Source organism: Neofelis nebulosa, chromosome 16, assembly GCF_028018385.1.
Source record: "Neofelis nebulosa isolate mNeoNeb1 chromosome 16, mNeoNeb1.pri, whole genome shotgun sequence".
NCBI lineage: Eukaryota > Metazoa > Chordata > Mammalia > Carnivora > Felidae > Neofelis > Neofelis nebulosa.
In genome coordinates, this window is record NC_080797.1 from 3569553 (window position 1) to 3591835 (window position 22283).

At 48.8% G+C, this 22283-nt stretch overlaps 1 protein-coding gene across 3 annotated transcripts in view; it reads right to left on the reverse strand.

Moving 5' to 3' along the window:
- PIK3R5 (phosphoinositide-3-kinase regulatory subunit 5) overlaps nt 1-22283 on the reverse strand; it is a 69473-nt gene that overhangs the window by 15218 nt on the left and 31972 nt on the right. For all 3 annotated transcript variants that reach the window (XM_058704858.1, XM_058704855.1, XM_058704857.1), the window contains exons 2-5: nt 8036-8151; nt 6267-6367; nt 3948-4016; nt 2957-3095 (exon numbers count right to left, since the gene is read on the reverse strand). In XM_058704858.1, the coding sequence (XP_058560841.1) occupies nt 2957-3095; nt 3948-4016; nt 6267-6367; nt 8036-8138 (412 nt within the window). In that variant the 5' untranslated portion in view covers nt 8139-8151. The remainder of the gene's footprint in view (nt 1-2956; nt 3096-3947; nt 4017-6266; nt 6368-8035; nt 8152-22283) is intronic.

Sequence of the window (22283 nt, forward strand, 5' to 3'; positions counted from 1 at the left end):
GTGACTGGGGTTCCCAGGGTCCTCTTGCTTGGAGTCGAAGAACCCTCATTCCATCTCTGCCTCCAGTTCCTCCTCTGCCTGGCTCTGGTCCCCTAGGCTTAGAACCCCGCCGTCCCCAGCATCCGCCCTTCACCCTTCCCAGCCAGCCCTCCACGCCACCTCTGCTCGCTGGGCTGCCCAGAACACAGTCTCTGCTCAGCGGCGTCCCCAAAACATCTCCAGGCATAGCGTGCATTCAGGGGAGAAGAGTCAGCCGGTTCTACCTGAAATTGGGAAGCGGTCTTCCAGCGTGCAAGTGACACAGCCCTCCATCTCCCTTATCCATTTCAAAGTAAGAGTCACTTAGATCTTTGATTAGCGACTGAAGGCCCTGCCAAGGTGTTTGCATTTTCAATCCTTTCTGTCTAAATTAGAGAAGGGAAGAAAAGCTCAGCATTCTTGTTGAAGGAATTCTGGTCCTCGGCAAGATGCCCAGAAGCTATACAGACCTGTTGGTCTGGGGGAGCTGTTGGAAAGAAGGGAATGAAAGAGAATGGCCCTAAACTGGCTTGTTCACTTAGGGTGCCTTGGAAAGTCAGATTGGCAAGCTGTCTATTCCTCGCGTGCCTGACTACCTTCCCTCGTACAGCACCTTCTCCTTGAGGCCTCCCTGACTTCTTCGTTCCTCCACCCAAGTCTCTGGCATGCGGCGAGGTCCCAGGAACAGGTGGGCTTTGGCATTGGCCAAGCCTAACCAGTGTCTGCTCCCAGCCTTGGTAACCACAGACAGCTGACTGGTTGGGCAGGGAGGTCCGGTGATTGGCTGGCAGGAGACAGACAAGCTGATTGGTTGGGAGAAGACCGCCCAGCTGACTGGCTGGGAGGAGAGAGATACACTGATTGGTTAAGAAGACAGATAACCTGATTGGTTGGGGGAGGACAGCTCTGCTACTTGATTAGGAGGAGACAAATCAGATGATTCCAGACAGAAGTCAGGAGTTCCTCCAAAGGAATTTACACACAAAGCTGCAGTCCTGAGCTTTCTAGGGTCCACGGATTGTTGGGGAATAAGACGTAGTGCTCTTGTCCTGTGTGTGTTTAATGTGTATGAAAAGAATTAAATGCTGTGAGCCTTAAATAGGGCCTGATGCATTTTCTCTTAAAAGAAAAGAAAAAAACAGAAGTGGGATTATAACATACAGTTTTCGGGGGGCCGGCATTTTTACTCAACAAGTTACTCAACATCTTTCGCCCTGGGTAACTCTGTATCTACCTCTCTAGTGGCTGAATAGCTACATAAAAGCTTTGAATTTTATGCTCTCAAATCTGTCAGCCTTTCCTAATTTCTTTCCTTGGGGGCAGGCACGTTTGGCATCTATTCACTCTAGGTGGTCCAGGTATGTAACCTAGTTTTCTTCTATGATATTCATGGTTTTGTTTTCCACACGTCAACCTTTCATCTACCTGCAACTGATTTTATGTTTGAAATAGAATTATTACATTTTTCTGAGATAGAATTATAACTCGTTTTTAATAATAATATTTATTAAATGACTGATTTTATTCATCACTGGTTTCAGGATGCCGCTTTGTCATAGAACAAATCTTTCTATATTTAGCCTGTTTCTAGCCATTCTACGTTGTTTCGTTAACTTATCTATTCTTATACCAATAGTGCACTATTTTAATAATTTAAGCCTTATAGTTATAGTTGTAACAGACCTAGTAAATAGTCCATTCTTATACTGTTAAGAATACATAAATACATGATAAATGCATGAATAAATGCTACCAGAGAGCATTTATTCTTTCACATAGATTTTACTTTGTTAAATCTTAAAAGATATTGTTGGTATTTCTTTTAATCACTGTTACATTTATTTCCACGACACCTGCTGTTACTACAATATTGATTCAATCTGGCAACATGTCTCTTAAATTACTTATCCTTTAGTTAAGTTTGTTTCTCTATGTAGGTTACTCAATCTCTCTTCTTTTGTATTTTTAGTTGCTATTATAAATTGTTTTCTTTTTTTCCCCCCTCAACTATGTTTTCTTACTGGTTAATGACCTATGGAAAAGCTCTTAGCTACCTGTTTACTAGTTCGGACAGTTCTTTAGGTGATTCTCTTGGCCTTGACAGACAAGCAATTGTTTGATTTCTGCATAATTAAATTATCTTTCCGAAAGAGGAAATAGTCTTTATTTTTGCCTTTTTGCATAGGCAAAAATACTTGTAAGCACAAAGATGAAGGTTATCGACTTAAATGGAAATGCCTCTAGTATTTCGCTGCGGGCTGTTACCTTATTAAGAACACTTCCGTGTATTACTAGTTTCCATGTATTAGAGGAGTTTTAAATATTAGGAACGAATGTCAAATTCTATCAGATGTTTTAGGGGGATCTACCGAGATGTTTATGTGACGTCAGTGTTTTGAGCGACTGCTGTTGATGAATTACTTTGTCAGGCCACCTCACAGTAAATCTTACCAATCAGGTTTTCTCTTGCTCTGTAACCGTTTTCGAGGACCTCGTTTTCATGTCTATTATAGCACTTGCAATTTTGCGAGGATTCCTACTTACTTCTCAGACCCCATAGGTGAAAACTTAGCACGAGGCCCTTGTCCACACCTGTCAGGGCACCCATCAACCTGCCTGTTCCTGTCACCCCCCACTTCCCTGGCCAGGACCCAATCTATGCACACATCATTTCCCTATTTGATCCTGAGGCAAAGAGAACAAGCAAGGGCCTGTCGTCAGTATTGTGGGGGCTTCTCTGTCTGGCCTGGGCAGTCTCAGAGACCCTTTGGCAAAGCAGAGCACAGGCAGAGACCACGTAGTGAGGTCTCCTGGCCTTGAACCCCGAAGGATTCCTCCTTGAGTCACCTCCTGTGTTCACTGCTCTCAGCCCTCCGATGCTGTGTGCACCAGGAAGGGGAGATCCCGGCCCTGTGCACCTGCCCCCCTCAACACTCACCTGGGGCCTTGAGTTCAGCATCAATGAAGGTGAGCAGCTCCTGGCAGATACTGCAGTAGGGAACAGGCCAGGTCAGGAAGCGGTGGTAGGTTCTGGCTGCTTTCAGAAGGAGATCTGAATCTGGCGGGAAGTGTGGTGTCTGGGATGGAAAGGGAGAGGCAAGCAGAGACGTCCGGGTAAGAGAGAGCTCACCGATATTCCAGAACATACCCTGCTCCTTTCTGATACGTTCCGCAGAAGGCACACTGCTCCTGGCAGCAGTGTGTCCAAGGACGAGGGCAGAAAGAACCGGAAGTTACCCGCAGGGCGTGACTTACAAATGATAAAGGTGGCACCCAGAGGCACCTCTACTGTAAGGGCCGTGACTTTACCACACGTAATATCTAACGCACGAGAGCGCCCCTCTGAAAAGCTGTCACCTTGGGGGTCATCCTAAATGGTGCCGTTGCTGCAACTCATCAGGGGTAATGGTCTCCGATGCCTAAACTACCTTTCTTTCAATACTCTCGTTGAGGCAAACGTTTATGCTTTGCATGGATTGGTTCCATGTACGTACGGTCATCTGATGATGCCACCGGTCTGGTGAATACGGGATGATCACACCGGGGGACACGGACTCCTGGGGTACAGAATAAGGTGGACCTAAGATCTCTCAGCAGGATCTGTTTCCTGGCTCGTGAATAGGCTGCTGACAGCAGTCCCCTCCACGGGAGCCTGGATATACCAGGCGCCATCGCATCCGCACAGACTTATGGAGGCCCTTCAAGATGGCCGCTCTGATGCCATCAGAGGCTTTGTATATTTAGCCTGTTTCTAGCCATTCAGGGAGTTATGGGGGCTGCTCTGATGCCAGAGGGTTGACACCCATTTCAAGGGCGTGGCTTGACAGATACCCTAAGTTGTCTCCGGAGGCGTGAGGGCTCTGTCCCCATGGAGACCGTCCCTCCCTGTCCCCTCTCACTTCCCCAAGCTAGCCCGCCCCGGAACTTACGCAGAGAACAGTGGAGTAGAAAAGCAGAGCCAGGGGGGCGAGAAGGTCATAGGTGCCCTTCTCCTGGACCTGTGGACAGGACAGGAAAGCAGCGTGAGGCTCATCACAGGTGCAGAACAGAGCAGCGTTTCCTTTTTCTGCACTTTCTTTTTTTTCTTACGTGACAGGCAACGTAACCACAAGGAAACAATGGGGGAAATACAACTTAAAAAAAACCAAACACTCACAATATCCCCCCTCCAAATGAACGCAACCGCAGCTAACGTGACAATGCTTATCCTAACGCCATTTTTCTCTTTGTACTTGGAAATCATAGCGTGTATGTTTTTACTCCTAATGTTTTTACCCTATAATGTTATAAATGAATTTGTTTTGCTGCATCATCTTATCTAAGACTACCTTTCCCCCACCCCTGGTGCTCCTGGTTACACATTTCCTTTTCATTTGTGTGGTAAATCTTTTTTCAAATTTGTTGTGTGTCTTTTACTTGTATAGATTTTCTTCTGATGTCCTGATATTAGAAATGCTTATTTGTCTTTTACGGATTTTTGCTTTTGTGTGCAAACACCATGTAAAATTAATATTTCCTTCCTTTTTTGAAGCTTCATTTTCTTAAATTTAAATCTTCAATCCACTTAGAATTCCGTATGCTGTATGGTATGTGCTAGGAATCTCACTCTGTATTTTTCCAAATGTTTGGTAAATGTTTGCTAAATCATTTAATAAACCTTACTGATGCAATTTTTTTGTATATTAAAATCTGTTTATACCTTTGGATAATATCCATCTTTTTATTACCTGTAATAATATTCCTTCTGATAGATCTCCGTAATTTATTATTTTGGACACATGACATTATTTTCTTGCTAAATACTTTTGCAATGAAAAACTTGGTGCACGTTACTTTTTCTGTAATTTGGATTATTTATGTAGGTTAGGGTTCAGGAAGTGGAGTCGATGGATCAAAGACTATAAACCTCTTTCTGACCTCTGAAACGTGTTGCCAAGTTGCTTTCCGAAAGGACTGTGCCAGTTACAATACCCTGCGTGTATGAAAGTACGAGTCTCACTATAGCCTTCCCCGCACTGCTTATTACAATTTTTGACCACACTACAGACACATGTGATTTAGAATTCTTTGGTCCAAATGGTAAAGGTCTCGGCCCCTTCCGGAACTCGTGGGGGTTGAAGATGCAGAGAGGACCCCACCACCGTGCTGTGCCTGGTGGCCTCAGCAGGCTCAAACAGAATTCTCCTTCTCTTGGCCCCGAACAGACCAGGTGCCTGATACACCTGCTGCTGGGCCCCTTCTACAAAACCCTCCCCTCTTGTCACACGGTAGTGGATATTTGGGCTTATAAGTTAAACGCTCCAAAGGTGGCTTAGGCTCTTCTGAGTTGGTGTGCTTGTGGATCAGGGTATAACGGTACCCAGTAAATGATGGTGCCAGAATTGGAACCTTGTGTGTCTTGGTAAGACTTGGTCAAGACTTCCCAAGGGATAGCTTGAGAAAGTCAAGTTTTCCAACACAGTTACATATTTAAAACAAAAATGAAAAAAAAAAAATTAAGCACAGAATTCTTTATAAAAGAGCCAGAATCCTCTTTAGGGACTCACAATTATTCTGGAACCCCAGCCCAGCTGAGCCCTTAAACACACTGCTGTTCTAAGTCATCAAAGCCTATTTCTTACGGACCGGCCATGAGACAAGGTCTCAGTTTCCCTTTCTAGTCAGTTTTCTCCTCTGCGTCTGTTTTTACGGATCTTTTCGAGGAAAGGAATTCGGGAGAGCTTCCTCTCTCCTTTCTAGTCAACACTTGGACTTACAAGCCATGTCTGTCTTAAGAAGCAGCTTAAGGGGCACCTGGGTGGCGCAGTCGGTTAAGCGTCCGACTTCAGCCAGGTCACGATCTCGCGGTCCGTGAGTTCGAGCCCCGCGTCGGGCTCTGGGCTGATGGCTCGGAGCCTGGAGCCTGTTTCCGATTCTGTGTCTCCCTCTCTCTCTGCCCCTCCCCCGTTCACGCTCTGTCTCTCTCTGTCCCAAAAATAAATAAAAAACGTTGAAAAAAAAATTAAAAAAAAAAAAAAAAGAAGAAGAAGCAGCTTAATTAAACTCAGATCCGTGGCTCACGAGTCCTCGTCTTCCTGGTGAAAGGCCCACAGCCCTTCCTAGAAGCCTTCAACTCACGAGCACCACTGGAACAGAAAGCCCAGGGGTTCCCAGCGCCTTTGCCAAGCCCCTCGGTGGGCCAGGCACCCCAGAACTGACACTCCAGGGGGACCTTTCCCTTGACTCTTCAGTCCCAGGCCGGCCCTCACCTCTCGAGTCTTCTGCAAGATCTGCTCCAGGAGGATAAGGAAGTGGCCCGGATCCCTGCTGACCAGCTCCTGCAGGCTCCAGCAGTTGACACACAGCCCGGCTGCAAAGGCAGAGAGAGAGGCAGGTGTTCAGCTTACGTCTGGACAGAAGTGGGAATCCCTAGGGGCACCCCTGGGGTATTCCTTTCTAAAGAGTCTGAGAAAGCTCTGAATCAACAGCCAACTCTCTCCTTCCTCATCAAGACACAATGACAAGCTTCTTATTCCTGCAGATCATGGCTCAAGAGACAGAGATGGGCTGGGATCCCCCTTAGGGGCCATGAGTCTGCACCCCTTGCCTCTGGAGAGCTACGGTTCTTCCACCAACCCGGCTCCCCTGGTTTCCTATAGGGGGTGCCGGAGCATGCAAGGTGCAGGGAAGGAGGGCAGAGGCAGAGGGCGCTGGAAGAATAAGGGGAGGAGCCACAGCAAGCTCCGCCCCAGGAAGCAAGACCAAGGCTACCACAGCCCTGGGACTTCCCAGGACCGCCCGGCCACGGAGCCGAGGAAGGCGGAAGCTACATCCATCTACCTTTTGAAAGCTACAGTGAGCACTTGGTCATTCTGTAACTTCCCCAGACTTTTGCACCCTGTCAGGCTCTGTTTCCCCGCACTCGGCCAGGGTAAACCCCTGGCATGCACGGGCGCATGCGTGCAGTGGAGGGGAGAGGCGTAAGGGTGGAAACGGATCGACCACGAATTTCACGGAGCCCAAGCTCCGGGAGCCTTCATGTGCAGGGGCTCCTTCTAAGGTCGGGGAGGCCCAAACGCTGTTTTCGTGCGGACATCGGTTCTCAGAAAATTTGCAAAAGTCGGATCTTTTTTGTGTTCTTTTCCTTAATGATGTCGTCCCCCACCTCAATTCTATACGCTTAGGCTTCGTCAACACCTGGGTAGGAAGTGAACAGGGAGCAAACTGCCATCTACGTGGCATCTATGTGGAACCTCAGGAAGAGGTTCCCGTGGTTGCTATTTCACGGACAAGGCAGGTGGAGTTGTGAGAGGTTCAGTGACTGGGGTGAGGTTATAGCAGCCAGTGAGAGGCAGTTTTAATACAGATCTGTTGAATTCCAAAGACAGAGGAAAGCCTCTCAAAGGCGGTGGCATTAGAGCTGAGACCTGGGTGAGAAGGAGCCAGCTACGGGCAGTTCTGAGGGAAGAGTTCCAGGCAGCAGGTGCAAAGGTCCTGAGGGAGGGAGGAACCAGGTGTGTTCAAGGAGCAGTGGATATCTATCTCATGGCGTAGTTAGCGAGGCAAGTGAGATACGAGACGTGAAAAATCTTAGAAGCACGAGAAATTATTACAGGCAGGCCCCGGTCTTCAGAGATACAACTGCCCCAGCCTGTATCTGGAAAGATCTAGAAACCAAGGGAACCATTCTGGGAAGAGCTATCTACGAAAGCCTAGCTGCTCTGTTGGAGTCAGTAGTTGTATTTCTAAGCAGGTTTGATAGCTTCTTCAAGGTTGTACTTTGGCACACGGGAAGAAAGCAAGATACGGTCCCGGGAGAAGGAATATGTTACAGGAGCACAGACAAACTGCCATATACCGAGGGCCTACTCTCCATCGGGTGCTGTGCCGAGCACCAGACCACGGGAGGTCCAGCCCACGGGAGATCCAGGGGCTCGGAACCACAACCTGCCGGCTTCTGTGAGCTGCCCAGTGCTCGCCATAGCCCCTGAGGCTTTCTCGGGCCCCGCGGACCCCACCCCTGCTCCCCCAGACCTACCTGACCAGGAGGTAGAACAGCGGCTGAGGCTGAGGCCATGCAGGCAGCGCTCCAGGGCATGCTGGATACGGTCCTCCGTGCACGTCGTGGCCCCTGGCTGCATCCTGAGTCATCGCCTGCATGGGTGGGGGGGAGGGGGGAGGGACAGACACCGGTCAGTCTGGAGAGCCCCAGGCTTAGGGAGCAAATGGCCTAGCAGAGCAGATGGCAGTCCACAGGCACTCCCAGCCCGGCCCGATCAGCCCTGCTGTGGCCCCAATGCCAAGGGCGCAGTGTGGAGGCAGAGAGCCTACGGCTGTTGGAGCCCAACAGCACAGAGATGCAGGCTGCCAGGGGCGGGGAGCTGAGACGGAGGCCCGCCTGGCCCACCGGGCAGTGGCGAGCATCCCCACGAGTGCCCGGGAGCAGCCAGACCCCAGCGGGCAGGGGGACTCCTTGAGAAAAATCAGAATCTTAAAGCCACCGAGCAGGGGCTTTAAGAAAAGGCTGATTAGCAACAGGTGGGAAGCCATGAGAAGCGCCAAACGCTGAGAGCCTCAGCGGGGCCAGCGCGGCTTCTTGGCTAATGTGTGGGGGCTCCTGGGGCCCCGGGAAGCCACGGCAGGTGGTTTAGCACGGTGAATAAACCCGGTTTCTGGCAGCAACAGACTCGGACTCAGAGCGTGACTCTGCTGTTTAGCAGCGCACTTTAGGCAGACTTTTGTTACCTTTTCCCAACCTCAGTTTACTTCTCTGTAAAATGGGGATAACACGGCACTGACCCTATAGGGCTGTCGGGAAGAATGCCACGGTGGATGTGCCAAGGAAGCTTTCGAGACACGAAGGCTATCCTGCTATAGCCTTGGCCACACTCACACTCTCCCATGTTCACCCCTCCCAGGGCAGACCCCGAGGCTGGCCCGTCAGGCCAGGTCCTGGAGGGAAGCCGAGGAAGCAGAGGTCCAGCTCTGTGGAACTGGGGACGGACCAGGAAACCACAAGCAGAAGCACAGAGCTCAGAGCTGAGCCATGCAAACGAGATGCAAAACTGTGAAGTCCTAACGCGGACCCGGCTGCATGACCAGAACACTAGGTGCGTGGAGGCCCCACATAGGCAAATAATCCCCCTACTGCCCCAGCCTGGGAGGAACCACACGCCGGTCGTAGGGAACACAGTCCCTTTGTGAGCTCTCCAGCGTCACCTCACCTCAGTGAGGTCCCCGGTGGGCCACGCATCATGGGGCTGTCTCCCTCTCTCTGCCCCTCCCCCGTTCATGCTCTGTCTCTCTCTGTCTCAAAAATAAACAAACGTTAAAAAATAAAAATTAAAAAAAAAACCCAAAAACAAGGATTGGTACTGGCATCAGGCCAAAGGGGGAGCCCACTCTGGGTCACTGGGAAGCCTCCCGGAAGGGACACTTAAACTGGATGAGGGAGCTAGGAGAGAAGTGAGGGGAGGAACATTCCAGAAAGAAGAGACAGCATCTGGGTGCAGGAAGGAGCCTGCCAAGGACTCAGACCCCGGAGCCGAGGGCCAGGTGCCACCACCTCCTGGCTGTTGAGGCAGCCGACTGAGTTCAGAAAAACTGCCACTCGTGATTCAGGACCATGGACACTGGGTGCTTCCGTTAACAGCATCTGGAAGCCCAAAGTTGTCCCCAGGCCCTCCCAGGGCAACTTTCCCAGTCACCTTTGGGCCCTTTGTCTGCTGACTCCTCGACGGGTAGCCCAGGCGGTGGATCCACTGACACTGGGCCTGACCGGGCCGATTCCAGGCTGTCAGGCCCCTCCCTCGCCTCGATGTGCTGGTCCCCGGCGTGGATGTGCCTCCTGGGGACGAGTATTTGTCATACACCCTCAGCCTTCTACCTTCAGCCCCACTACAACACCCCGTCCAGCTCAGAGCTCTTCGGATTCAGAGCTAACAGAACCTGCCGCAGGAGCTGGAAAATCAGGCACCTTCCAGAGGATGACTTTGGGGGCATGGCTGGCTGGCCCACATGTCCACAAGGGACCCTTTGCCCGAAGGATAATCTCTCCCCGTTAGCGCCAGGGTGGGTTCTTGGAGGGAGTTCAGAGGTCACCCCCCCTCACGCCCTTCATTCCACAAAAGGGGAAGCTGACACCCAGAGAGGGTAAGTAAGGGGCAGCCCGGGGGGCGGGAGCCAAAGCTGGAAGAACCAATGCGGATATCAACAGACCACGGCGTCAGGCGGGACTTCTGTGTTCCCGAATTGTGGGGACAAAAGGTGATCCACGACCTACCTGCTCCTGTAATAAGAGTCACAGTGAATGGCGGGGACGGCGCCCAGCCACCACCTTGGGGGCCTTGCCGGGAGGGGTCCGTCCAGAACTAACACAGCTGCCTACCTGCCCCTGCCAACACGGGAAGACTGAGGACACGAGGGGCTTATCCAGCATCCCAGACGGCTCTCCTTTGTCGCCCGGGGCCAAGGGCAGAGGGGCATTAGGAGAATCCCTTATTCAGACTGGATGTTTGCCAGGTGGGGATGTGCTGTTGTGTTCTCCTGTGACCCTACTCGGCCAGCACACCTGCTCCCTGCGAGACCCGCCAGGGCTGAGAGAAGACGTGAGCTCCTTGGGGGTGGGGATAGGGAGGTACCAGCAACAAAAGCTGGACTTCAGCTGTTTTGTTGATCCTTGACCCTGGAGGGCTCCCACCGGGGTGAGGGCAGCTTAGCGGTAAGAGGCTGATGGCTGGACCACCTTTGGGGGAGACTGGAGGGAGGGGGATGGAGAGATGGCTAATCTGTGGCCCAGAGAAGTTAGACAACTTGCCTAAGGTCACACAGTTAGGAGGTGGCAAAGCCAGGATTCGAACCCAGGGAGCCTGGCCTTGACCGCTAAAGTGCACCGCCCCCTCGGCGATGTCAGATGCCAGTCGCCGGAAGAAAAATAAACTCAATTCATGTTTCTACACCCAGAAGTGAAGATTCTGTGAACTGTAACACGATCTTGCTTTAAGAAACCTACATTCCCGGGGTCCCTGGGTGGCTTAGTTGGTTAAGCGTCAGACTTCGGCTCAGGTCATGATCTCGCGGTCTGCGGGTTCGAGCCCCGCGTCGGGCTCTGTGCCGACAGCTCGGAGCCTGGAGCCTGCTTCCGATTCTGTGTCTCTCTCTCTCTGCCCCTCCGCCCCTCCCGCACTCACATTCTGTCTCTCTCTCAAAAGTAAATAAACATTAAAAAAAAAAAAAAAAGAAGCCTACATTTCCAGTTGCTGGGAATCTTGAGCCCACCATGTCTGTCTACACCAGCTGCTCACCCTCTGGAGAGGAGATCAGAACTCACAGAGGCACACTGTCCCTGTTCCGCTGAACTGGGGCCAGCGATCTCTAGCCTGGAGAAGGGCCGAACCACACCAACCGGGTTTAAAGTCCCCTCCGCCCAGTCCCTGCTGCAAGGGACGGCTGGGTTGTGTCACGAGGCAGGAATGAGTCACCCTGCCCTGTTGTGTCCCACTGTGACGATGCAAGCACGAGATGTAAATGAACATTCTCGGCCAACGCTGCTTCTGCTGCACACACACCTACCCTCAGGGGTCGGCACCCCGTGTCCCCTCAGGGGCCGGCACCCCGTGTCCCGGGGCCCTCGCTGCACCCCTCCGACACCTGCTGGCCCACGCCGCCTCCCTCCTCCAGGCCCCTGACACTCCCATCTCCTGGCCTCAGTGTCCCTGGCTGTTCACTGGAGGCCATCGAGGCCTTCTCCACGGGTGAGCCAGACGTCCCCAGAGGCATCTGGCAGATCTCCCGGTGTGCCTGTCTCCCTGGCACCCTGACGCCATCTAGGGCTTGCCCCAAGCTGCTCTAAGAGGCAGGACTTGCCCGGGGCACTGGGTGCTGGGGGTCAAGGGAGGTGTGAGCTCGGCTCGGGGATCCTCAGCCGAGTTGCCCTGGGGGTTGACCCAGCACACGGTGGCTGGCCACCTGGACCTTCAGCACGCTCATTTCCGTCCGATGAGTCAGCCGTCAGCCGTTTCTTCTGACTTGTCAGCGGAACCCCAGTGGCTTTGGGGTGGAGATTAAGAGGGAGGAAGGTGGTACGCCCTCCCTCCCCAAGGACGATGCCTCTTTGTTTCAGAGACTTGGCAGGCAAGGCCTGGCTTCCCCTGGCACCTTGCTGAGAGGAGCATCTGTTGTGAAATTCCAGCTGCTGCCAGTAAAGGGAATGTCCGCTCACCCGCCAGAGGGGGTGGTGTTGAAACCTTCAACTACCACCTCCAAGTTCCTCTTCTGAGCCGGTAAGGGTGAGTCTCCACTGGGGACCCCGGAGAGGACAGAGAAGCCTGGAGCTGGGGGGCGGCGACCTCAGAGGGCACAGAGGAAGAACTCATCTTCACATGCTGACCTGATCCGATGACGCAAGACACAGGTCATCTTCCCTCATGTGGGGGACCTAGTCAAAGGTCCTGCCTGGGTCCAACGTTCCTGGGGCAGCCCCCGCACGGGGCAGGGAGGACGGCTTCTTTTCCCGGGGGATGCCTCAAACGGAGTGGAATAGCACAGGTGGAGGGCCTACGTCTCACTGGGAGACAGGCAGGCACCTCCAGGCACTGGTGGGCACCCCACACTGCTTCCCTGGTGTTCTGGAACATTCTAGGCCCACGCTTTGAAGTCTTAGTTCCACAGATGGGAATAAGAGAGGCACCAAGGCGTGTGGTCCTGCACTGACCCCGCCCACTTCGGTCCTGGGTCTCTCCTCCCTCCTTCCCTTCCTCTCGATCCCTGGGGTTTGACCTCCCTTCTCTAGCCCCACTCTCCTCCACGTGACTGTCGAAGGCAGAATCTCTTCCGTGACCTAATTTTAAAACCTCCCGTCTCCAAAGCAGGAAGGATACACCTGAAACTAACAATACTGGGCTAAGAAAGGGTGAAAAGGAGAGGAGAATGAGATGGGGAGGGGGCATGAGGAAGTACTTTTAGGTACCACTTTGACTCTTAGAACCAGAGCGATAGTCCACATACGCCAAATTAAATAAATAACTCTAGTCAACTAGGATTGCAAGGGGGGGGGGGCGGGGGGGGGTGAAAAACACAAACAAAACAAATTAACCTGACTACATTATAAGTGAGTAACGTAACTGCATTGAAAGGGTGGGGGACGAAAGAATTAAACTGAGGAACGTTGGAAAATAGTATTTTGACTGGATGCTGTAAGGCTAAAGACAAAAAGAACTATGCACATAGTTTTCTAAGTATTCAATCTGTTTGTCGTAGGGACGTGTGTTTAAAACCCTGAGACCTCTTTTATGTGCGTGCTGTGACTAAACAAATAAGTAAATCTATCATAGATAATGAGAGCCAGCTTCTCACTATTGGAGAAAGAAGTTACAAATAAGGAAGGAGGGAAATCTAGGGTGAGTCAATCTTACTGGACCGGAGTTGGAGAAATCGGCATGAACTTGTGGTTTTTAATGTATTAACACAGAGATACATACAGAAGTGAAAACGATGTGTGTATGTTTGCATTATTCGCATTACAGTGCATACATACTGACATACGGGTGTCTGGGTTAGCATCCGACTCTTGGGTTTCATCTCAGGTCATGATCTCACGATTCAGGAGATCGAGCCCCACACTGGGCTCTGTGCCGACAGCATGGAGCCTGCTTGGGATTTGCTCTCTCCCTTGCTCCCTGTCTCTCTCTCTCTCTCTCTCTCATTCTCTCTCTCTCTCAAAATAAATAAATAAATAAACATTAAAAAAAGGAAAATGCATACATATATTTTCTAGCTCTGCTGAGAGAGCCAGGAAATGACATCCCAATAACAATGAGCACATCCAGTACCCAGGTCTTGGTTTCTAAATACCATTCTCCACTCAAAGGAACCAGGGCTCCTTAGAGAAATGGCCAATTCTAGGAGCAGGGCAGGAAATACACAAGATCAACCTGGCACATCTTACAGTGCCAGAATACAAGTCATTCCTTGAAAAAGGGCGGGAGTGTCAGAAGGATACGGGAGCCAGCTCAAAGGAGCTTCCAACGGCCAAAGCCAGGGCAATTTGAACAACAAAATAAACAATGACAGTGTTGGATTACAATTCGTAGAATGAAATAAATACCCATGAGTGTATACTAATCTTATAAATAAGAGAATATGGAGGGGAAGGAACAGGTCCTCTTTACAAAAGAATTCCAATTAATGTGGATAGAGGGAGAGAAACGCAAAACCACCATTAGGCAAACACCACAGTAATAACTGCCCTCAGTATGGATGCTAAAATCCGTGGATGAAAATCTGAGAGGAGACAGGTATTTGCATAGTCTCAAAGTATCTCCTCCGAGAAATTAATCGATTGCAAGGGAAAAATAGTAATTTCACAGTGGAGAAACCCAGCACTGCCTTAACCTCATGATCCAAGTTAACATTATCAATAATAAGACATATGAAGATCATGCATCCCCTGATACGATGCACTGAGAGGGACACAGGTCACTTCTGTGGGATTCTTACCAAAAATGCATACACACAATCGAGTCATGAGAAAAATACCATTCACAACCCAACTGAGAGAAATTCTGTAACATCACCAACTAGTACTCACCAGAATGTCAAGGTCATAAAAGATAAGGAAGCCAGAGGAACTGCCACAGATCGGAGGAAATTGAGGACACAAACAAACTAGACACAATGTGAGATCCTGGAAGGGACTCTGGAATTAAAAGACGATATTGCGGGGGCGGGGGGGGGGGGGAATGGCTAAAATCCAAATGAGGTCCACAGTTTAGCAAACAGTATTGTACCAATGATCATTTCCAAGTTTTGGTAACTTCACCTTGTCATGTAAGTTGTTAACACTAGGGGAGGGGTGAAGGGTCTCCACGGTTCTAAGACCCTTTATGTAGTTACATAGCCTGACGGATCCTTTGAATATCCTTCCGGATGGTTATTCAATGCTTTGCTGTCCTTCATGATCTTGTTTGAAGTTGCTACTTCATGTGTAGTCACACGTCCTAGTCACTGGTTGGTCGGCCAGCCCTCACCCCTGACTCAGCGTTCCTAAGCTGGGGTGGAGAATCTCTGGGGCTCTTGGAGGACCGAAAGTCCTCAGAGAGGATGCATTTTGATGGCAATCCAGAAGTCAGTATATTTTGGACCACCTTGACATCACCTATGAGCGAATGTTGCCATAAAAATTTGATGTCCCGTTTGCATTTGTGTCTATCACCAATTTGGTGTCGCCTAAAAGGACAGGGCATGCCAGATGTGTTCTTGGGATCTACTAGAGCTCGAGGTTGAACCCAATGAGTTGATGGAAAATGTTTGGTAAGAGGAGAAAAATTTACCTGATCTGAAGAGAAACCAGAAGATAAATTAATGGAAAATATTTAGAGAAGTGCCTGGCACATAATGAGTGTTCAGCAATGGCTATCTATTAGCTGTCAGCATGCTTCCCTCACACAGACAATTCTATGGCCCAATTCCAGACAGCATTGAGATTGGGCCAAGAAACGAAACACCCCCCGGATGACTGTGATGCATGGTCGGGCTTGGAAAGTAACGTTTTCTGGTTTTCAAAGTCACACACATTCTGGACTATATGACTAGGAAAGCACCCTGGAGATGAGGTGGTGCAACCTTTCCATTCTACGAACGGGAAAACAGAGGCTCTGAGCAGTGAGGCGTCTCCCTCGGATCAGAAAGTGGCAAATCTATAGCTAAAATCTGAGCCTAGAACCCAGGAGAATCCCAGGAGACACCCTCTTGCTTCGGTGGGAATCCGGTTCCACTGCCGATCTCTGAGTGACCTCAGCTCCTTTCCTCAAGGTTATTTTTGGAATCCTTTTGTCAATTTCTTTCAGAGTTATTGTGTAGGTATCGAACTCCTTCATGTGTCAACTCTGTGCATTTAGGTTTTCTGACAATACCATTCATCTTAATCAAGATTGGAAATTTTACTAGAAAAGATTTAGGCCTAGAATTTCTATGTGATTTAAAAAATTGTTTCTGAACCTGTGATTTTAGCCCCTTTCTTAATCTAAACGTTGTAAAATCAGGTTTTAAGATACAAACCAGGATTGGATTTATTTTAAATATTTAAAAATTTTTTTTTTCAACGTTTTTTATTTATTTTTGGGACAGACAGAGACAGAGCATGAACGGGGGAGGGGCAGAGAGAGAGGGAGACACAGAGTCGGAAACAGGCTCCAGGCTCCGAGCCATCAGCCCAGAGCCTGACGCGGGGCTCGAACTCACGGACCGCGAGATCGTGACCTGGCTGAAGTCGGACGCTTAACCGACTGCGCCACCCAGGCGCCCCATATTTTAAATATTTTTATACTGCATCACCATTCTTTCAATAATCCTTTTTGGACATTTATAATAAATGTCATAACTATGAAAATAGCAGTATTTTGGGGGGGGTAGGCAGCAGCTTTAAGTGTGATTTACTTCATTGCTGTTTACTTTTTTTATTTCTTTGTTTTTATATCATACCATCTCTAGTTATGAGTTCTTTATTTTGATTCATTTCTTGTTCAGCTTGAGTACTTTGAGTAACTTCAGGATGAGTGTGTGGGTAAGGTAGTTTCTGAGACTTTAGATGTCATGGTCATTTCATTCATTGAGGCTCACAATGAATTCTACCTTTGCCAATGAAAAGAGGTGGGACAATTCATAATCTTTTCGCCTTCAAAGTGTTTATAAACCCCCCAAATTACTGACTGTAAAAAATGGCTACAACAAAGAGAATTAGGTAAGGTGGTCTGGTACAAGTCAAGATAGAAATTAATATTGTTCAAGAAGATAAATAAAAAAACAGAAACTGCATTAGGAAAAAGATCCCACCTATAGTCACAAGAAAAAAAAAATGAGAGAGAATAGGCTTTACAAATATGCAAGATTTTAATGAAATAAAACTTTGAGGGGACACAAAAAGGCAGCAAATAAACGTAAATGCATACCCTGTTATAAGACGGGAACGATTCAATGTCAAAGAATTACTTCAAAATGGATCAGAGCCTCAATGTAAACAGCTTAAACTGTAAAAGTCTCAGAAGAAAACAAAGGAGAATGGCCTCATCATGCTGGATATGTCAATAATTTCTTGGATATGATAACAAAAGTACCAGGAACGAAATAAAAATAAAGTGGACGTACCTTAAAATCTAAAACTCTGTGCATTAAAGTCAACAGAGTGAAGAGGTAAACCTAGAGAATGGGAGAAAATATTTGCAAATCATATACCTGATAAGGAGTTATTATCCAGACTATATAAAGAACTCCTACAACTAACTCAGGAACAGCAACAACAACAACCACAAAAACATTTAACAATGGACAAAGGACTTGAGAAAACATTACTCCAAAGAAGACATACAAATAGCCAAGAGCACATGAAAAGATGTTCCACATCATCAATCAACAGGGAAATGCAAATCCAAACCACAACGAGACCCCACCTCACACCCATTAAGATGGCTATTGTAAACAAAAAGAAACAAAATTGTTAGTGAGGAGAAATGGGGACACCGAGCCACCGTTGGCAGGGACGGGGCGGGGGGTGGGGTGGGGATGAGAAATGGTGCTGGTGATTTCTCGAAAAATTAAAAATAGAATTACCATATGAGCAGCAATCCCACTTCTTACATATATCCAAAAGAACTGAAAGCAGAGACTTGAACAGATGTTTGTACGGCCAAGTGCACAGCGGCGAAAAGGTAGGAGTAACCCAAGCGTCCATCAACAGGTGAACGGACCCGCAATATATGGTCTAGGCCAAAATGGGATGTTAGTCAGCCTCAAAAAAGGAAGGAAATCGTGCCACGTGCTCCAACGTGGATGAATCTTGAGGGCCCTGGGCTAAGTGAAATAAGCCCGTCACAAAAAGAAAACTGTACAATCCCACTCAGATGAGGTGCCCAGAGTAGTGAAATTCACAGAGACAGAAAGTTGAATGGCGGTTGTCAGGGGCTGGGGGAGGGGACACGGGTACGGAGTTTTAGTTCTGCAAGATGAAGCGTGCCGTAGGATATTGTACAACAAGGTGGACGTGCTTAGCATTAGCGAACCACACACTTACGAGTGGTCACGATGGTAACCCTTCCTGACGTGCATCTCCTACCACAACGTTTAAAAAGGAGGAAAGAGGTAATTAACTGACATCTTCACAGTATTACATAGGGAGGTCAATTCTCTCTACCTTTTCGCCTAGAGAACAGGAAGGAAGGAGAGAGGGAAAGCGGGCAGGCAGACAGGTTGGCTATTACAGAGCAGCTGTTCTGTGTCCGAGACCGTGCTGGGCACTTCCACGTGACTGCCTAGTTTAATGGTCAAGATCACCCCATGACATAATCACAGTTATCCACGGTTTCTGCAGTTCAGGGAGAGTCGACCGTGTCTTTGCCCAAGTTCCTGTGGTCACAGTTCCTACAACCTGAGCCAGAGGTACATCCCAGGTGGCCGGACTCGCAAAGCCCACATTCTTTTCTATGCCACGTTCATAGGAAATCATCCCTACCATTTTCTGGACACTCGAAGGGCTGAGCATGTGGTTTTGCCTCTGTGTTATAATTTGAGGCTTTTCAGAGAAGGCATCTTGCACACAAATTGCCCGAATTCTTGCGGCCAGTGATTCATTCTCCACGGGTTAGGACTGCCCACTTCGTCTGTCCCTAGCCTACTTTTCAAGACTTAGGATTAGTGGAGGGGCGTGTAGCTAACACACATGTCTACCACAGCAGTGGCAGGGGCGAGCAGATACTGGAAGGACTCCAGGGCCAGGAAAGGGAAAACCTGAGAAATGGTAGGTGGTGATGGAGGGTGGAGGTGTGTGCAAGGAACAGGGAGGGAACAGGGAGGGAGTAGGGCTGGACCAGACGTGCAGGAAAAGGGAGAACCATCAAGGAAACATAGATAAGCCTTGGCTGACTTCCCAACTTGGCCCGTGACCTTCTTTACCAAGGAAAGGGCACGGAAATGCTTGGGAAGACCAAAGGTACGGTTAAGACCAAAAGGAAATAAAAGGAGGGAAGACAAGGAGTCTTAGTGTCTTTGGTAACACGTGTGCAGCACTAACTCTATGCCAGACACTGCTCAGGGCTTGAAGCCCACGATCTCATTTATTCTGAACAATCTTGTGAAACTCTGAACTTACAAAGACGAGAAACATCCTGGTGGCTATATGACTTTCCCAAGGTCGCACAACTAGCCAGTAGCATAGGCAGGACTCATTTGAACTCATTTGAACCCAGTTGTATCTGACTCCTTTCTTTTTTTTTTTTTTTTAATGTTTATTTATTTTTGAGAGAGAGAGTCAGACAGACAGAGTATGAGCAGGGGAGGGGCAGAGAGAGAAGGAGACACAGAATCCGAAGCAGGCACCAGGCTCTGAGCTGTCGGCACAGAGCCCGACGCGGGGCTCGAAATCACAGGCTGTGAGATGGTGATCTGAGCTGAAGTCGGATGCTTAACCGACTGAGCCACCCAGGTGCCCTTATCTGACTCCTTTCTACCCAGATAATCATCTAGAAGAATACAGAGAAGAAAACAGGATGCATGATGCTGTCTTTGCATATAATAGTTAGATAATAGGAGCTGACGCTAATTGAGGGCTTACTATCTGCTGGGCACTGTTCTAGGCTCTTTCTACGAATTGACTCATTGAATTCATATGAGGTAGATACGTTCTTGTCCCCATTTTACGGATGAAAAGAGGAAGGCATATAGCGCTCTCTCGGCTGGCAAAGGATGCGTGGTCTTTCTTGGCATCCCCCAAGCGACTCAGCTTCTTGGCACACTGAAGGGGACTCAAGAGATGGGCAACGAGAGAAAGAGTGTCGGAATTTGCCAAGGTATCCACTCCCAGGCTAACCTCTGGGCCCTTGGCGCCACAGACTGTTTCCATCCCGCCATCTGTCAAACGCAGAGCCTGCCTGGTTTGCCAGCAAATGCTCGCACGGTGACAAAGTGACAGATCCACAGGTAAATGGAAAAACGCAAGAGAAGGCCAATTACACGTGTCTTGGCAGCTTTCTGATTTCTCTGGGTGTGGCAAAACACGGTGGTCGTGACAAACCGCACTCGTTACGGGCTGCTCACTCTTGGCAGGATCCTTCCAGTTTGTAAGATGGAGCAAATGAACGTTTTATCGTCGGGGGCGAAAAGACTAGATGGGGCCCTGTGACTGCCTTTATCATTGGGATAGACTCGGCACACAGTGGTCTCACCTGTTCTCTCTTCCCTTGACGATGTTTTCCTCCCCCCCCCCCGCCCCGCCCCGGGTCCCCAGCCCCATCTTCTCTCCATTAACCCAACAGCAGGTGACTGCTCTCGGCCACTGGCACATCCACCTTCTTTAGTCTTCTTCTTCCCCCTCTTTTTAAACTCTTGCCAATTATATTAGAAGAATCTGTCACCTCCTCCCTTTCCATCCCATTCATGAATATGGCTTATTGGCACAAGAGAAACTTCTCTCACAAGAAAAGAAATCAACAAGGTTTGCGGACGGAACTGAAATCAGAAACTCGTCCCGATACTTGGCCAGGTGTGGTTTTTACAACTTTTTATGAAACAGACACTGATTTCGAGAGTCCCAGTGAGCTGAGTCTAGAACTCTCTAGGACTCTAAGAGGCTATTTACTGACATTAGAGCAGCAGGCACAGATACAGCCTTTAACTAGTCTCTTTTTTTTAATGTTTATTTATTTCTGAGACAGAGAGACAGAGCATGAGTGGGGGAGGGGCAGAGAGAGAGGGAGACACAGAATCTGAAGCGGGTTGCGGGCTCCGAGCTGTCAGCACAGAGCCCGATGCGGGGCTCGAACCCATGAACTGTGACATCGTGACCTGAGCCGAAGTCGGTCGCTCAACCGACTGAGCCCCAAGTCTTTCTCTAGTCTTACTAAATACGCTCACGAAGACACAGGAAAAGGAAGACATATATACATAGCCCACACTGAAAACCAATATTTAATATGGTTTAATATGGTCTGGCACTGTGTCCAATTCAGATGGAAATGGATTGGGAAAACCCAGGCTTCAGCTCTGGCCAAAATCTCTATGGAAAGTGGGCAGGGCTTGTATCATGGCTAATTAAAGTTTGCCCCCCCGCCCCCACCAAGTGGATATGACCCCCTTCTGGAGGCTTGAATGCCTTCTGTTTTCTCCATTAATGAAGACTGGTGGGTCACGTTTGCTGACGTGGGGAAGTATGGACAGGAGACGATTTGGGAGGAGAAAACCAGAGTCCCACTTTGCCCGTGTAATATCACATTTTGAGCATCCAGGGTTAAGAGGTGGGTCCACGAAGGATTAGCAAAAGGACGCTGGGAAGGTGAGACCCATGGAACCATGAAATAAGAGAATATGATGTCAAGAAACTCAAGAGTGGTTCAAACAGGGAGAGCAGAATACGGCTGCAACATTCATAAAATCAGGACCGAAAAGTGGCCCCTGGACTTGGTGACATGGAGGTCTTGGCGACCTAGAATAAATATTGAGAGGGCAGGAAGACCCAAAGGAATAGGATGAGGAGAGAAAAGGAGGTGAGAGAGAGACGACTCCTTTGAGAAGCTTTGCTTGGCTGAGTTTTAGGAGATGCCCCAGTATCCTTCCACTAAGTTCTTTTATTTTTTATTTACCTAGCACAAATTCCTTTCTGCCAAATATGACCAAAAGGACACTAAGATGCTTCCAATGATGAGTCTTAACGTCCTGTATCTACATCTAAAAAAAAAATGAGATAGGGTTACCTGCCAAAGTGTTAACAGAGGTTATCTCTGAGGGGCAAGAGAGGTATCATTGTTTACTTTTTTCGAAAAACATTTTTATGATAACACATTGTTTTTAGACATTATTTTTTAATCACACAAAGAGTAGGTATTAAGTATATGAAAAAACAGACAGTGGTTCTGGCAAAGTAGAGTAGATGTTCCTCCTGCTAAGTAAAGCTACAAACTCTGGATATTATATACAAAACTAATATTTGAGACCCTGAAAGCAGAGAGAAGGGAGATGAGCTAAGGACCTTGAGAAAAAGAAGGGACATGGTGGTGGGTGCCCCGGGTCTTCTTGTTGCCTCCTGTATCCCAGCCTTGGACTCGAAGAACCCACAACCCGGAAACACCAATGGGTACAGACAGAAAAAGCCCCAAGAAGAGCCCGCTCTTTCCAGCCATAGGACCAGGAGAGGGGCAGCCTAGAAAGACACAAAACTTTTAGATAATAACCATTCTGCTTCCGCCAAACGTGACAGAAAGAAGTGTGGCACCACAGCACTAGCAAAGGCCAAATGGGGAGGCTGA